Source organism: Vitis vinifera, chromosome 3 (genome assembly GCF_030704535.1).
Source record: "Vitis vinifera cultivar Pinot Noir 40024 chromosome 3, ASM3070453v1".
Classification (NCBI taxonomy): Eukaryota; Viridiplantae; Streptophyta; class Magnoliopsida; order Vitales; family Vitaceae; genus Vitis; species Vitis vinifera.
In genome coordinates, this window is record NC_081807.1 from 3,540,447 (window position 1) to 3,557,635 (window position 17,189).

A 17,189-nucleotide genomic window follows, 5' to 3' on the forward strand; every position below is an offset into this window, starting at 1 on the left:
ATATTATTTTGATTTTAAATAAACTTATCTCATTATTTAAAAAATAATAATATATGAAATTAAATAATTGATATTTTTAATTTTATATAAAATATATATTTTTAATTTTATTAAAACAATTGGCACTATTAAAAATATTTAATATAAATATAATTAGTTAATTAAAATTAAATATAAATATCATATAATAAATTATAAAAGCCTATTTAGAAAAAAAAACAAATAATATAAATTAATAATTTTTTATATATTATATGTAAGTGGTATATAATATCACATATATATAAAAGTTTAATTTAAGTTTAAAATTTATCATATTTTTATTTAAATATATAAATAAATTATTATCATATCGATATAATATTATGAACTTAAATTGAACTTATATACATGTGATATTATATATCACTTACATATAGTATATAAAAAAATATTAATTAATATAATAATTTATATTATTTGTTTTCTTAATAGGCTTTCATAATTTATTATATTTTATTTATATTTAAATATAATTAACTAAATGTATTTATATTAAATATAGTGGCTATTTTTTAATAAAATTTTAAGAAAAATTATATCAAATTAAGAATATCAATTATTTAAAATCATATATTATTATTTTTTAAATAATGAAATAAGTTTATTTAAAATCAAAATAATATAATATTTTATTTAAAAAATTAAAGTTATATATATATATATAACTACGATTTTGACCATTTTTAAAAGAATTCAAAATCGGAATCACCAATTGCACCTTTAAACTTAAAGTTAAAATCGTAGTTAGTGACTATGGTTTTTAACTATTTTAAAAAATAAAATTCTAGTCACCAAATACGGTTTTATAATTTCACATCTTATGTAACACAATCACACTAAATTGAGTATTATTGTAGAAACAAGTTCATTTTTTGGAATTTTTTTTTTCAATGTACCATTTTCGGGCAAAACTCTTGAAACTAAGCATTTTATTTCTTATTTTCTATTGTAAGATTCCAAATTTGTCCATGTTTCCTTAGAATTAGATTACTACGTAACATAAATTTATAAATAATACGTTGGATCTAATGATATGGGCTCTGACTCCTGAGCTGTCAAGTGTCAACAAGGAATGGGGCCCATACGGTTGGCACGAGATCTTATTTAGATAGTCTGGAATTCGGTGAAACACTTGGCATTATTTCATTGGCTACCTCAAATACTTTCATTATCTCATTGGCAACTTCAAGTCGTACAGAATCCTAGCATTTATTGTTCCTCTTTAAAAATAAATAAATAAATAAATAAATAATTTTTTATTAGCTTTAATTAAAAATTTAAAATAAAAGTGAAATATTTTAATATCTAAATCAACATTTATAAATTGAATTAATAATTACTTAAATGAAAAATATATATATATATATATTAATTTATCTAATTAATATTTTTTATCAATTTAACTATAAAATATTTTATTAATATTCTTTAATTAAAGTAGTAATAGGCCAATTGAAGTTTAAAATGGAATAATTTCGAATCAGTGAAGATTTATATGCATTTAAAAACTCCTAAGATTATGTTTGGTTCTAAAAAAATTTGAGGGAAAATGCAAAGAAAAGAAAATAAAGAAAAAAAGTAGAGGAAATAAAAAATGAAAGAAAATAAAAAATAGAGTTAAAGATGATAAATTATTTTTATTATTACTTCAAATTCATTTTATTTATTTTAACTCATCAATATAAAAATTAAATAATTTTAAAATATATAAGTTTCTAACTAATTTTAATTATATTTAATTTTCTTTGAAATATTTTATATGATAACTAAATATAAAAAAAACATTTTCCTTAACCATTTTTTTTTTTCCTTTATACTTTCCGGGAACCAAACATAACCTTAGAAACCTTGTGTAAGATTGAATCGGGTGCATTTCATGGATTTATGTATTTACTATTCATCCAAAATGTCTTCGCTTAAAATATAACACAATAGATTGCCTATAGCGGTCGAGTATAGTTCTCCATTGAAGCTACTCATATGTCTCGCATCATCGCATGGAGGTGACACTTCTAAGTCTTTTATAGCCCGAGCCCCTTGTAGGAGTGGTAGTGATTAGTGATTCAACCCCTCTCACATGAGTAGCATCAAATCAACGAGTCTTGTAAGCGTCTTGTAGGGATGATAATTCAACCTCGGCAAAATGGTGTCAATTTGACTACTTGTTCACAGGGTGGTGGTCGACATGCATCCTCATTCCACAGGGAAAATGGGGATTCCTCCCCTCCACTAAGTCTCCATATTACATCAAAGATGTCCCATTTCGAGTGCGACACACTAAAGCTATTACACTAACCCTTCCCCTTTACTAGAGGAGCAGCAACTTGGTGTGGCTCATGCCACTCGCCTTAGGGCCTCGAAAATGGTTTGAGACCCTCGATCGCAACCCCAGGTCAAGCAAACCACTTGTTGATTCTTGTTCCAAATATTTTTCACGTATGAAATACAATTTTTAAAAATATTTATACTTTTTACTATTTTTTTTTTCCTATTTTCATATGAAAAAATAAAAATAAAAATTTTTTGGGCCCAAAATTTTTTTTTGCTAAAATTGAGAGTAGTGCTTAATGGATCTTAGATGGACTTTATGTCCTATGATGGTGAACTTACCCTTCCCACCATTAAATTCATGAGATGTCAAGGGTCTTAGTTTGTTGGATAGACTTGCAGACTGACAAGGAATGAGAGACTATGCATACATGGTTCCCATGTCAACCGTATGAAGAGGGGCGGACATGACACCATTAGGTGATCAACTATCATCTGTATGCTACTAGCATGAGGGTGCTAGTACACGAATGAACTCATACAAATATATAGAAGCTTCCCATAGGTTAGGCACCGTGGCCCAATGGCAACCTTGGGTCTCTATACAAAGGGCCTAAAGGTTCATTTTGATAGGGAGAACAAGAAGACTAGGATCATTCACTATGTTTTGAGTTTATTGTGAGCTCTTGAGTCCATCTCCCCTCCTAGTTGCTCTAAGTGCTTTATCCCCACTTTGACCATTGCCACTCACTAGCCTGCTCTCCTCTGAGTCTTCTCCACTCCCACTTAAGCCTTAACCCTCTATGATTTACCTCCTATCCTACTAAAAATCTTCCATCAATAATCTTAAATCGTTAAAATTAAGTTTTCGGTTTTATGGAACCCCCACTTAAGTAACTTTCACCCAAATCAAATTTTTTAAACAGAGACCACAAATTCAATTCATAAACTACATAGCCAAAAGACAGGTTTAGTGCAAGCAAATATAAGCCTATAGAAATCACAAGGGCTGCTCTAGCATTTAAGTTCAACAAAGACACAAAATTATTGAAAAAGAGTGATAACAAAAAAAATTAAAAAGTGAAAAGAAAAAAGAAATATGCTAATGAATAATAGGTGTAATAATATAATTTCAGTAAGATAGCATGTAAAAGCAAATAGGCATCCCTCAATCATTGCACATAGTCAGCCAACTAAAAGGGTTGGTAACATTGAAAGCTCAATATATTCATCAAGCAGAAGTTCAAGGCAGCTTATCTAATCTAAGCATATATAGCAATGTCAAAAGCATGGTACTGCAGAAAATAGACAGTCTGTGATAATTTCAAGGTCCAAACCACCAATTTGTAAGGACACAACTAATATGCATGTGCAAGGGAGTCATTGCAGGTACAGTAGTACCTTCTCAGGCTGTCAAAGTTCCAAGTCTGGCTGCAGCCACCTACATGATACACAAATGGAAAATTATTCAGTAACGATAAAAACCTTGAGCAGCAGTGTATATAGTTGATCCGGTGATGGCCAGCTACAGTTCCCATGAAAGTTCGAGTATGAATCGAGTTGCTAATGGTTTTATACCTCAATATGTTGACAAGGTAAAGAATACTGCAGAATTTGAAAGCATGAGAAAAGCAGAAGGAAAAAACAAAAACGAATGATAAGGGAACAGACATGACTAACTAAACAGATGGTTTAGCATACAGATTTTGGAAGTTGTACAAATCACCTAGGAAGAGAGAAAATCTATCAGGGTAGGATAGACATACCTGAAACTGCTGCTCATATGGACTGCTTAAGAAACGTGAACAGAGCTGAATGTTTGACCATTGTTTCAAAACACAGCAATTGCAAAAGTATTGGCCATGGCTGATAATGATATGCATCCTCCATACAGGGGATTGACGGGGAACAGATTTCATCCCTAGAATTATTTGTTCCTTTTTGTTCCATGGAAGCACCTTATATACAGCTACTTATCCTTTTTATTAAAAAAAACTTCTAAAAAATTTTAATCCGTGAAACCAATCTAATCAAAAGCAGGAAACCAAAGTGAAAATAATGGCAGATTTTGAGGGATAGCTACCACTTCTTAAGGTCAAGAGGGAGGTTGCAATATTCAGTACACAACTCAAATCTGATAGTAATTCTGGTTTTTCATATCTCTTGTATCATAATGTGAGAACATATCAATCTCAAAATTTACTTGGATTGCAGCTACTTTGTTGTTAAATCAGGGTAGCAAGTTGCTTGGTATTTGAGTAGGCATGCTTTGTAGAGAAGCAAGCAGAGAGAGTGATTCTAGCCTTCAAAAGGAGAGTAAATAGGGGAATGCAAGCTGGAAATTGGAAGTACCTAGAAAAACACAATTTTGTTTGGAAAAGTATGATTGAGGCTCTTACATTTAAATCTATGGTTTGAACAAGAAAGGTCCAAGAGAAAAATGATCTGTCCCCTTCACAAGAATCAGAGGAGATTAGTAGCATCTGCTCTGCTACTGCCATTTCACAAGAATACCATGTTATTTTCTCAGTTTTAGGCAGTTGTAGTAAGTATTACAGGTAATTCTTTTAAAGATGGTGAAGCAATCTTAAGAATAAATGGGAAGATTGAAGACAAATCCTGAGCTTAGCCTTTTTCCAAGGTATATTTGAAATCAAGAAATGAAGCAACATAAGGAATTAAAAATAGAACAGAATGCCATGGCAAGGGTTGCAGTTTATTTAGCTCAGAAATATTAGGAAGCTTATATCAAGTAGCCCAGATGCAGTGCAAAAGGGACAGGAATAGGTTGCTTTGATCAAAGACTGGACAGGCAGCCACTCAAGATGGTGAGATGAAGGCAAATGTGTGTGGGGCTATCAATGGGAAGCATTTCGTATGTTTTCTACATATACATGCAGGAACTTGAGGCAGTGAGGGGTTCTTTGGTGTTTGGAAAAAAAAAACTTGGCTTTTCTTCCTTAATCACTAAGAAAGACTCCTGTCAATTATGGACCAATTTCAAGGTCATGAAGAATCTTCAAGAATCAGGAGATGAGTCCTGACATGAAGAAGATGACTCAGATCAGCGCCTTTCAAACATCCCAAGTGGCTGAGGAATGGTACAGCACAAGAGATTGAAAGACATGCCTCATGTTTTGGTTCAAGTGTTTGAGTAGATTGGTTGAGAACGATTCTCAATTGTGAGATGTCTGGAGTATTGCGGTTCCTTCTTAGTGCTTGTAACACACACCATTACAGAAAAAAGAGAGGCCAGCAGAGGAGAAATGTGGATGGACTGCGGGTAGAGAAAAGAAAAATAGAGGCACTGATTCAGATCCAAGGAAGGACACCCAATTGATTGTGATGGGTGGCTGTTTACATATTTGGGTTAGGAGAGTAACGAAGATAAAATGAGAAGAGGCCAAGTAATCACTTGGTTTGAGGAGATTCCTTCTGGATAGAAACTAACAAAGTGACAGCTTAAGAGAAAAAGAAGATTGTAGGATAAAAAACCAAGCCCTATATCTTCCCCCAAAAGTAGGAAGACAAGTGGACAGTGATGCCAGTTCCAGCTCCATACTCTTAATAATATCATAGGAGACAGCTGTATAAAAGAAAACAGGTATGGCCAAACTGAAGCACAAACGGAAATTCAGTATGGCCAACTGGAAGTAAGATACATTAGCAGGGCCCACCCTCCAAGGAAATAATGATGTGGCATGTGAAATTTCCCACAAGCTTGCAACAGTCCCCATCACCAAACTAGCCTAAAGCAGGTGTAACTGCAAGAAATACAGGGCCACTTGCTTCCATTTGTAAGATTCAAATTTGCTGTCTCCTCTGTGACAAAGGATCTCTAAATAATACAAAGACCTCAACAGACTCCACAGAATATCTACAGATCAGGCATCAACTAAATACAACTTTCTTGATCAGGAATTTTGATAAGGATTGTTCTGCAAAAATAAGTCTGAGATAAGTTAAGATTTTCGCATGGCTATCAAAGACGGTAAGAAGAGACAATCAACAGTTCTACAAATTAGATTTTCAGCAGTAGACAATTTTCAAATTACATAATATGGGTGACCCAGTTGAAACTGGAAAATAGTAGTATTTGGTAGTTACCCATCTCTGTTGCAGTTAATTAATTAAAAGAGAGTTATCAAGGAGAAGTCAAGGTCACCAACAGGGAAGATCAGACAAGTTCTTAGAAACCCATATCAGTAAATGTGCCTAGCGGTCAATAACTGTAAGGTTTGTACAACAGAGCTCAAAGCCTCAACTAGCAGGAGCTAGAGATTTTGAAATAAACCATGTGCACTGTCCTTACAGAGTTTTACCTTTGTAACCGAGTCCTTTCAGTGCATATATCTAACAGTAATGACAAGAAGATAGGAGTCATGTGATATACTGATAAACCAGAACTAAGGAAAAGTCATTACATATATAACGCATCTACACCAAGGTCAGATACTTTCATACTCAGTGATGGCACAGGTACACCCTGAGATTAACATAGAGCGCCCTCACAAATAAACTTTTAAATGCAACCATCTTTTATAAAAAAAATAATAATACTTTCAAGTAAACAAAGATAACAAACAACTTTTTAGATGCCCTCAGACATCATATATGATGATATTCCCCCAGGCGAGCAGGCAAGTATCATTCACAAAGAATGCTGGGACAAGTAAAATTGAGCTGCCTGCAGCAAAAGTTCTTACAAAGATCAAATAGTTACAAAATTTTAATACAATAAGGTTTGATATTCAGGGCATAATGAAGCTAAACCTTCATCTCTGCATGGATCAAACCACAAAGGTTGCTGATAAAAAGTCCAAAAAAAGTCAGGATTCTGGAATATCGTCTAATTAGCAAGGAGTGTCCATAAATACCAAAATTGGTCAAGAGTCAGGCTCATGAGGAAGCAACTGGAAACCGTGTGGAAATCATTCATAGCATTTGTCTTCTATATGCTTATCTAAAATAAAATCAAGGATTCTAGAAATGGCATGGTATATTATGATTATACTTGGAGACGATTCCTCTTTTTGCATCCAAATTTTACTGAAACAGAAGAACGAATTTTTTTTCATTTAGAGGCAATAGGTCCCTTTGAAAATTTTCATTCATCATATTAACACAAACCCACTGTTCCTTTCAACATAAAAATGATAAAAGCAACATAGTACAAGAACCATAGTTCAAGAATTCATGCCACTCCAAATGTAAGCAAGAGAAATGACAGCCTATGACTTTCAAGATCAATAAAGCATAGCTTGACCCAATAAACTTAATAAATAAAAAAAAAAAATAACGCTAGCAAGGGAACAAGATAATTGCCTAGGGGAGCTATTAAGGGAATCCTTTTTCTAAATGAAGACTCTCTAACCGAATTTTGGTTGGGCTAGGCAACTACCTCAACTGGATACTTGTTGATGCAATCTTCCCATGGGCCATTAGGAGAGGGATTCACATTCCGAAGGGCCTGCCAAACTGCACTGTTACATTTGAATCCACTTCCAAAAGCAATCTGCCACACTCGGTTCCCCTTCCTCATCCTCCCCTTGGCCTCGATGTAAGATAGCTCATACCAAATGGAACTTGATGAAGTGTTACCAAACCGGTGAAGAGTCATCCGAGAAGCCTCAACATGTGAGGGCAAAAGCTGCAGATTCTTCTCAAGTTCATCAATCACAGCCCTCCCACCAGCATGTATGCAGAAGTGCTCAAACGCAAGCTTGAAATCCGGTATATAAGGCTTGACCTTAGCATTAAACAACTTCTTGGCAACAAGTGTGGCAAAGAAAAGAAGCTGCTCACTAATTGGAAGCACAAGGGGACCCAATGTGGTGATATTAGTCTTAAGGGCACCCCCTGCAATTGCCATGAGATCCTTGGACAATGAAACACCAGTTTTCCCAGCATCATCCTGCTCCTGATAAACACACCGAAATGCCTTATCATCAGCCCCACGGTGCGTCCTCACTAGATGAACAAGCTTATACTTGGCCCGCCTTCGGTCTCCAGATTTATTTGACAGCAAAACAGCTGCTCCCCCAACCCGAAATAAACAATTGGGGATTAACATGGATTTCTTGTTCCCAAAATACCAATTCTGAGTAATGTTCTCAGTACTAACAACAACTGCATAAGTATTCCTATGAACTTGCAACATATCTTTAGCCAAATCAACAGCTATGACACCAGCACTACACCCCATTCCTCCTAGGTTAAAACTCCTAATATTACCCCTCAATTTATACTTGTTAACAATCATAGCAGACAAGGATGGAGTTGGATTAAACAGACTACAATTCACAACAAGTATTCCAATGTCCTTAGGCTTAACATTGGTATTAGCAAATAGCTTATCCAATGAACCAAACATCACCTGCTCGGCCTCTTCACGTGCCGCCGCCATGGAAGGCTGGGGGGGAATATAATGCATCGCCTCCGGCACATAAGTCTCCTCTCCGAGCCCAGACCGCTCGAGGATCTTTCTCTGGAACTCCAACGCCGACTCGTCGAAGTCGCCGGTGAGCCTCGAATGCTCCATGAACTGATGGTACCGGACTTGGAGGTGGGACGGCGGGCGATAACAGGCGTAGTCGACGAGGTAAATGGATCGAGGACGAGTCATGATGTAGACGGTGGATCCGAAAACGAGAAAAGCAGAGCAAATGATGATACTGACGAGATTGTACTGGAGGTGAAGCCAAAGCTGATGAATATCATCTGGGTTCTTCTGTGAAGCCTCGACGATAATCAGGGCCATTAAAGGGATCAAACAGAGAGTCAACAAATGGGTTATCAGATAATGATACCCCAATTTCACATACTTGAGATTGACACTCTGAAGAAAATCAGGCAATCCACGACCCTGCTGGATCTGAACACCCACTTCACCTCCCGAATTCATGGAGCTCAGTCAGTACTGAGAAATCACCGTATCCACACCTGGGTTTTGTAGACTGATACGAAATACTCAGAGGGTACGAACCAGTCTATATAAATACCTCCAATCTATACCAAAGCTGTACGGATCTGAATAAAGAAACAGAGGAGTTGGGTTTGGAAATGGGGTTCGATAAACTACAACAACGACCAAAATCAACCACCCAAAACACAGATTCTGAGTTCAATAGAGAGAGAGAGAGAGCGCCTTGTGAAGACCTCTCTCCCTGCACTGGGAGTTGGGAAGATGGGCGATTGTTGAAGGAGTCCTTTGAAATTTGCACAACTCACTTCTTCTCTCTCCTTTTATAAGCACAAAAAAACACGGAAACAAGAAAAAGAGAAAGAGATAAATGGGCTTTTGAATTTGTTCCAATTTTTTTCTTTTCTCTCTCTTTTTTAATGGAGATGGAAGGTGGAAACTTCAATGTAATTTCCCTCATCTAGGTCTTGACTTCCTTCGATTTCAATGGCATTTTCCAGCCATTTTTTGGTGTTAGTTCAGAGATTTACAGCTATTTTTGGGAGATGTGTGGCGGGCCATGTCCATGCTTTAATTTCTATTTTCTTGGGTTTTTTTTTTTTTTTTTTTCCTGGGCTGTCTGAACCTCTCGGAAGCTGTGTGTTTTTTATTCTTCAAATTTCACAAAAATTAGTATTTTTTGTTTGGTCTGAAGATGCCCTCTCATGTGAAGGGATGGTTCTGGTCCAATCATTGACTGAACCCTCTAGAAATCACACTCCCTGTGGATTATGCATCATGGGTTCCTTTGATATCACTCTTTTTTCTTTTTTCAATATGCTTTAGTCTTTTTTTTTTCTTTCCTTTTTTTTTTTAATTTTGAATTACATACATTTTTTTCCAACTTTTTGTGTTCCCACTTCGTTCCCAAATATTCAAAATCTAATCATTTTGTAGCCCAAAATTCCAAAGGTGGTATTTGAATTAAATTTTGAAAAATTTTAAAAAAATATTACTTTTTATAAAAGTTATTATTTTACTTGCATAAAAAAAATTTTCATGTTTAATAAAAATTTAATAATATCGATATTATTCTTTAAAAAATATAACTTTGACTTTAATTTAAATTACAATTAAAAGTCAAAATCAATTATAAGTCTTGTTTCTATTTTCATTTTTATGAATAATTAATTTAGATATTTCCCTTTCACGTGAGTATTACTTACATCTTTTCTATCTTTTGTTTTTAAAATAAAAGACTTATGCTAAAAGTAAAAGCACATGGCTCTTCTTGGACCATAAGGAAGACTTACAAAAATAATATATATATATATATATATATAAATTTACCTTATATTTTTAAAATTACTTAAAAAATTAAAATGTGAGATAGTAAAAAAAATTTATGCAATTTTTAAAATTATGACGTTTTCAATATAAATCACTTAGAATTCTTGTATCTTATATGAAAATTATTATTATTTTCTAAATTTAAAATTAGAAAACAACAAGTTTATCCAAACAGACATTTAATTTAATTGATAAATAAAAATTTAAAAATAAAAATAAAAAAGACTTGATGATGGATTATATTCTAACATATTTAGCGACTTCTTAGACTAAATTGTAACAATGATAATAAGCCAATGAATTATTCTATCCATTCAAAGAAATATATTTTTATTAAAAAAGAAAATAAAATAAAATAAAAACAAAAACATACACACTACACAACAAAAAAAGGAATATGCCTAAAATAAAAAGGGACACCACAAGTTGGTTGGAAATGAAAACACTAAGAAAGTTGAGTAAAGTAGTGATATTGGACTGTTAGAAGAAAAAATCATCTTCAAACCCAAAATTTAGAGTAGATGAAGTCGTGTTTGGGAATAAGAAGGTTATATAACATCACAAGAATAAAGACACGTAGAGGATTATGATGGATAAAGCGTGTATAGGGCATTGTTCAACATTTTACGATAAAATGAAACCCATGATTCCATTCCTTGAAATGATTTGTAACATTTCATGTAGATGGACAATTTGTTGGTTGGGTTGGTGTTGGATTGGGTGGTTGGTTTATTAATTTTCAAATAATTGTTAAATCAACTTGCATCTTCTAAATAGGAATGGTAATAGGATGAGTTCGAGACAAATCACCTCATCTCAATTCCATTCCGTCTTATTTATTTAAAATAATTCTCACTTTTGTTTCATTAAAAAATTAAACGGGACAATGTGGGGCAAGGTGGACATGAAAAATTCTTATACTCATCCCCACAACCCCGTCTCACCTCATCTGGTTTAACTTTTTTTTTAATATAATTTTTAAATTTAATTTAACTTTTTTATTATTATATACTAAATTTGGGAAGTTAGTTCTTGTGAGTGAGGTGTAGAAATAAAAATAAATAAAAAGTAAAGGCAAGAGAGTTTAATAGCAATATTTTGGCTTATTTTTTTATTTAAAAATGGGTTGGTTTTAGCCTGTAGAAAGCTCAATTAAAATATGATTTGGTGGAGCTTCTTAAATACCAAAACCAATAGTTTTGAAAGTGTGACCTAATTCTGTTAGGTGCAAATGAAGTTCTTAAATGTGGCACTAGATGCCTTCCATTATGTGTCGGTGAATTTGAACTATATCTATATAATTAAATCTTTAATTATGTATATATTTTTTATAATTATTTTAAATTTTAATAATATATAAATTATATATTATATGAAGTCATGTTAATATTATTATCGACTCGTTTATCAAATTACTAAATTCGTGACTCAATAAATTTTAATTATTTATATATTTTTTTATTTTTTTAATAATATATAAATTATATATTTATAAAATTATGTTAATATTAGTGTGGATGAAACTAATAAATGGTGACTCAACAACTTTCTTTTAGTGGAATGATTAGTCTTTGACCATATGCATCAAAAGATTTTTTCTTTTCTTTAAATAAATTTAATTAACAACATTCACATTAATACTTTATCCAAAATAGTGACTTGTCTCCCATTCGTATCATCAAACTGTGGATGCCGACATATTCGTGTTCAATTGTTTTATGCTATTTTTATCTTAAATATCACATCAATATTAATTTTTAGATTTTTTTATTTATTTTCAAGCTGAGTATATTGAATTAAAGAATGGATAAGAAAGTTGAGAGAGGGGAAGATGGCGAAATGGACCCGTCATTAAATGTATGATACGAGAAGTGGGGGAAGAGACCAAGTCAAATTTGAAATTGGGTTCGTTTTCAAACCAATAGGCCAAGTCCCATTGCATTTGTAATTAATATTATTCAATGGTTTGAATAATCCGTTAGCTGGTGAATTTATTAAGATGTAACCACCCATATGGCAACCATTCATGAAAAAAAAAAGTTGCCTAAATGTGGGTAGGAGAGTAGGCTTTGAAATTAATATTATACCATATTTGTCTTATGTAACACGTTGGGATTATTTAGTTACTATATTCATAGAAGCAAGAAATAAATGCGTCAGATCAGTTGGAAAATATTCAAGTACCTAAAAAAGCCAGTTATATTAGAGTAATTATGTTGGAGTTGAGTGGTACAACTTCTCATTTATTATGGTTTGACCTTTTTATGGTAGATATTGGTGCACAGACTTTTTTTTCGGTATTTTTAGAGAAAGAGAGTTAGTCTATAATCTATTCGAAGCTGCCACGGTATGAGAATGATGCATAATTATTTTCATATAGGAAGAGTAGCTACCGCATGGATGGATAGATAAATGTTTGGATTTTTACTATTATTTTTTAAGAGAGGTTGTTGAATATCAAAATTTTTTATATAAATTTAAAAACCGTTTTCAAATAAATTAACTAGTTAAAAGAGACGAAATAATTATCATAATTATGAATTTTACTTTTTTCGGGTCTTTACTTGAAGAATAACCTATTTTTTATATAAATGTCTTTAACTATTTCAAGTATTTATATGTAATTTATTTTTAAATGTTATTTTTACAATAAAAAAATAAGGGTATTTTTGTCAAAATATAGTAAAAAAAAATGATGAAAGGTTAGATTTTCGAAATTGGGTTTCCAATCACCCTTTTAATCAAATAACTTAAAATGAATTTTACCTTAAAATGATAGATGAATTTAAGAATTCAAGGTATTTAAAATGTTTTAAAATAGAAAAATAGCAATAACTTTTATATAAAATGTTTATAGACTTATCTCCAAAAGGCAATGAGTATAAAAAAAAAATTATTTAGGAATAGTTGGTTTCCAATAAGGAAAAAAAATGTTAAAAGGAAAATTATTTTCTTATATTGATTTTGTCATAAAAAAAAATAGGAAAGAAAGTTAAATATAATTAAAATTAGTAAAAAAATTATATATTTTAAAATTATTTAATTTTTATATAAAAGAGTTAAATAATAAAAATGAATTTGAAGTGATATATAAAAAAATTATTAACTTTAAATTTATTTTTTATTTTTCCTCGTTTTTTTATTTCTTTCTACTTTTCCTATTCATTTTATTTCCTTCACATTTTCCCTTAAACTTTTTGGAAAACCAATTTTTAAAAACATAAAGTAAATTCATACTTCGAATATAAAAATTATTATATTTTATATAGAAATTACTGCTACTTTTCATTTTTTTAAATAAAAAATAAAAATGTATCCAAACAAATCCTTGGCTTTTTTAAATATATTTCATGTAGAAAAATCTAATTTGTCAAGTTTTTTTAACCAATTTTTGAAAATCATTACATTTTCTATGTAAGTCTCCTAAAAGTTGCTATGGTTTCCTATTTTTTGGTTTCACATTTGTTTCTTCCCCATGCTTCCTTGGACCCTCTCATTTATGAAGCCAAGCAGGGAGTGGTTGCAGAAGAATTATTATTGTAGCTTTAAATGGTTCTATTTTTATTCATTCACATTTGGTGTGTATGTGCAAGTTTGAAAATGGCAAATTGAGAATTTCAGTGGTCTTTTTGGGTGGGAATCAATTGAAAAAGTTGACTTGATTTTGCTTAGGCAATAAATTGAAAAAGTTGGTTTGATTCTTCTCTTTTGGGATGTTTTTCTTTTTCCTTTTTTTTTCTTTTTTAGTGTGGAATTAGTGGGATGAATTGAAAAGGTTGATTTGATTTTGCTTGTTAAGGGATGAAATTTTTTTTGAGTAAGATTTTAAATTTAATATTTTTTTTTAGACAAATACAATAATAATTTATCCTATTATTGGTATTTTTCGATATTGTACTATGGATCAAGTGATACCACGTGATACTTGTCAAGTCCTTTTTAATATTTGATTTCAATTTTTAATAATCTAAAATAAAAATTTTAAAAAGGGATATTTTCTTGATTTTTTATATTAATTTTTTAAATTATAAACTCTTTAAATAATATAAAAATTATTTTAAATTCTTTAAAAAAATGCTTTATAGAAAATTACAACTCAATCCAACCAACCAAAGATTTTTTCCCCTAGTGAATGGAATCCATCATTTCTTGGATGAAAAAGTCACCCTTGTCTTTGAACCTTTGGTGACACATTATAATATAAAATTGCATTTATAGTAAATTGAAAAGTATGATTTGATTTTCCTTTTTTTGGGCTGACCTTTTTTTTTTTTGGTTGGTGGAAGTAGTATGGTCAATTGAAAAGGTTGATTTGATTTTGCTTGTGTTAGGGGTGATATATTTTTGGAGACAAATTGAAATGGAAGATTTTTATTCCACTAATTTTCTTATTTGATGTCAATATTAAATTTAGTATTTTTTTTTTTTTATGGAAGCAATTATGACCATTTGTATTTACCATTCATCAAACCCTCTGGACACATACAATAATAATTGATCCAACTAAGACACTGTCTTCAAAATAATGTCATTGAAATATAATAAATTATTATTTTTTATTTTCTTTAATATTTATTTCATTTTTTAAAATATCAATATTTATTATTTATTATTTATCATAATGTATTTAAACAAAACCCAACTTTTTATTTATTTTAAAATTTCAAAATAATATCTCTATATATTTTTTTTTTTAAATCATGTCTTATTTACTTATTTTTTTAAATGATATATATTTTTATTTTACATAATCTAATAAATATAAACCACACTTATATATTTTTCAAGCATAATGTGTATTTCAAAAAATAATGAAATAAAATTAATTATTATTTCATTTTTACCTTTAAACTTTAATAGAAATATTTTTTTATAATATAAATTAATTTAAAAAAAGAAAAAGAGAAAAAAAAAAAAAAAAAAAAGAGGGCTTTCTAGAACTCAATCCAATCAGCCGTGTGTTTTTGACTTTTTTTCCCCCTATTGAGTGGAATCCATCGATTATTGAATGAAAAAGACACTTTTCTAAGTTTTCTTTTTGAAGATATTATGTAATATAAAATTGCATTTGCAGTGATTATTGGTCTTATCCTTATTGCCCCAACCACCCCCTTACAGCCATTCCTTATGTCACCATCAATAATCCACCAAAACAATCTTAAATATCACCATCATATTATAAAAGTAATAATCATTATCATCATTATAGAAATAAATAATTATTTAATATTGGTTTGAGATAATAATTAGTTTCTATTATGAGCTGTACAAAAACTCAGACCAAAAGTTAATATTATCACCATTTTTTTTATTAGTAAAATAATAATAATAATAATAATAATAGATGATGTAATTAGCATATGGCTCATATACCGTTTTTCTAATCATAATCTAAATTCAAATTCAAATTAGTCTGATTTGTTAAATTTACGGGTATAATTTGGACAAGTTGACCTAACTCAATCTAATGTTTGGACGAGTTTGTGCAAATATTTCAATACTCAAGTTAAGCTTAGGTTAAGTTTGAGATTTCTTAACCCAAACTCAATTTGGATTGGGTTTGCGCCCATATTCGAACAACCCGAATATAATCTTAATCTGGTTTAATATTTTTATAAGTTGGAAATCTTAAAACTCATTCGAAGGCGGAATTTATAGAAATAATGAATAAGATGATAATGATAATGATAATGATAATAATAAGTAGCGGGATAAATACGAGAATTGGAACATGGGAAACTGAAAATTAAGTTCAAAAATTAAAAAATTGGAGTTTCAAATAGCTAAATTTAGAAATTGGGATTTTGAAGAATTAGACCTTAATGATTGAGATTTTTAAGAGAAATAAATAGGTAAATATGGAATAATGTTATTAATTAATCAAAACGATATTTGGACGGATGAATAGTAAATAGTGGGATTTTTGAAAATTAAGTTTGAAAGTCGGATCTTTGAATAATTGGACTCTATTTATTGGAATTTTCAGAAGAAGAAAATAAGTAAACGTGGAATTTATAACAGTGATGACAAAGATGATATTTGGATGAATAAGAATGAATAGTGAAATTTTTTTAGTCTAAGGGTTAAACTTGGAAATCCGGTTTTGAAGAATTGAATTTTAATGATTGAAATAAATGAATAAATAAACATATAAATAAACATAGAATAACGATACTGATTAAGAAAAATAATGTTTGAAAGAATAATAAAAGAAAAAATTAGGGGAATTTTTCTAATTAAGAATTTGATTTAGGGCATTGGGCTTTTAAATGATATGGCTTTGAATAAATTGATAGGTATAAGATTATAATATTAATTGACGAGAATAAATATTTAGGCGAATAACGATGGATAGTAGAATTTTTGGGATTGAAGTTTTAATTCAAAATTTGGATTTTTGAAGAATTGGACCTTATATAAATAAATAGATATGGAGCAAGAATCCTAATTAACCAAAATAACATTTTAGACGAATAATGGAATTTCTGGGATTGAAAATTGAATTAAGACATGGGGTTTTCGAAAGATTGGACTTTGAATAGATATGGAATAATGATTCTAATTGATGAGGATAAAATTTAGACGAATTGTAGAATTTTTAGGATTAAAAATTTGAATTAAGACAAGA

The 17,189-nt window shown here is 30.7% G+C and overlaps 1 protein-coding gene across 4 annotated transcripts; it reads right to left on the reverse strand.

Annotated features, from left to right (window-relative positions):
- Window positions 1-3,458: 3,458 nt before the first annotated feature.
- Window positions 3,459-9,761, reverse strand: LOC100853861 (3-ketoacyl-CoA synthase 4). Of its 4 annotated transcripts, none has more exons than XM_019219002.2 (2): window positions 7,712-9,761; window positions 3,459-3,751 (listed from the first exon to the last, which is right to left on the reverse strand). In XM_019219002.2, the coding sequence occupies exons 1-2, from the start codon at window positions 9,212-9,214 to the stop codon at window positions 3,716-3,718; spliced, it is 1,539 nt and encodes a 512-aa protein (XP_019074547.1). In that variant the 5' UTR covers window positions 9,215-9,761; the 3' UTR covers window positions 3,459-3,715. The 4 variants fall into 4 exon arrangements, with proteins under 4 accessions (XP_019074547.1, XP_019074549.1, XP_003631663.2 ...); XM_019219004.2 differs by lacking the exon at window positions 3,459-3,751 and adding an exon at window positions 5,773-6,248; XM_003631615.4 differs by lacking the exon at window positions 3,459-3,751 and adding an exon at window positions 5,773-6,262.
- Window positions 9,762-17,189: the final 7,428 nt, after the last annotated feature.

Bases quoted from the DNA above. Each gene is read 5' to 3' on its own strand.
- LOC100853861 (XM_003631615.4), bottom strand. From the start codon at position 9,214: ATGAATTCGGGAGGTGAAGTGGGTGTTCAGATCCAGCAGGGTCGTGGA. The intron at 6,263-7,711 runs GTAGTTGCCTAG...AACTTATCTCAG, and splicing joins TCAACAAGTATCCAGTTGAG to ACTTATTTTTGCAGAACAAT.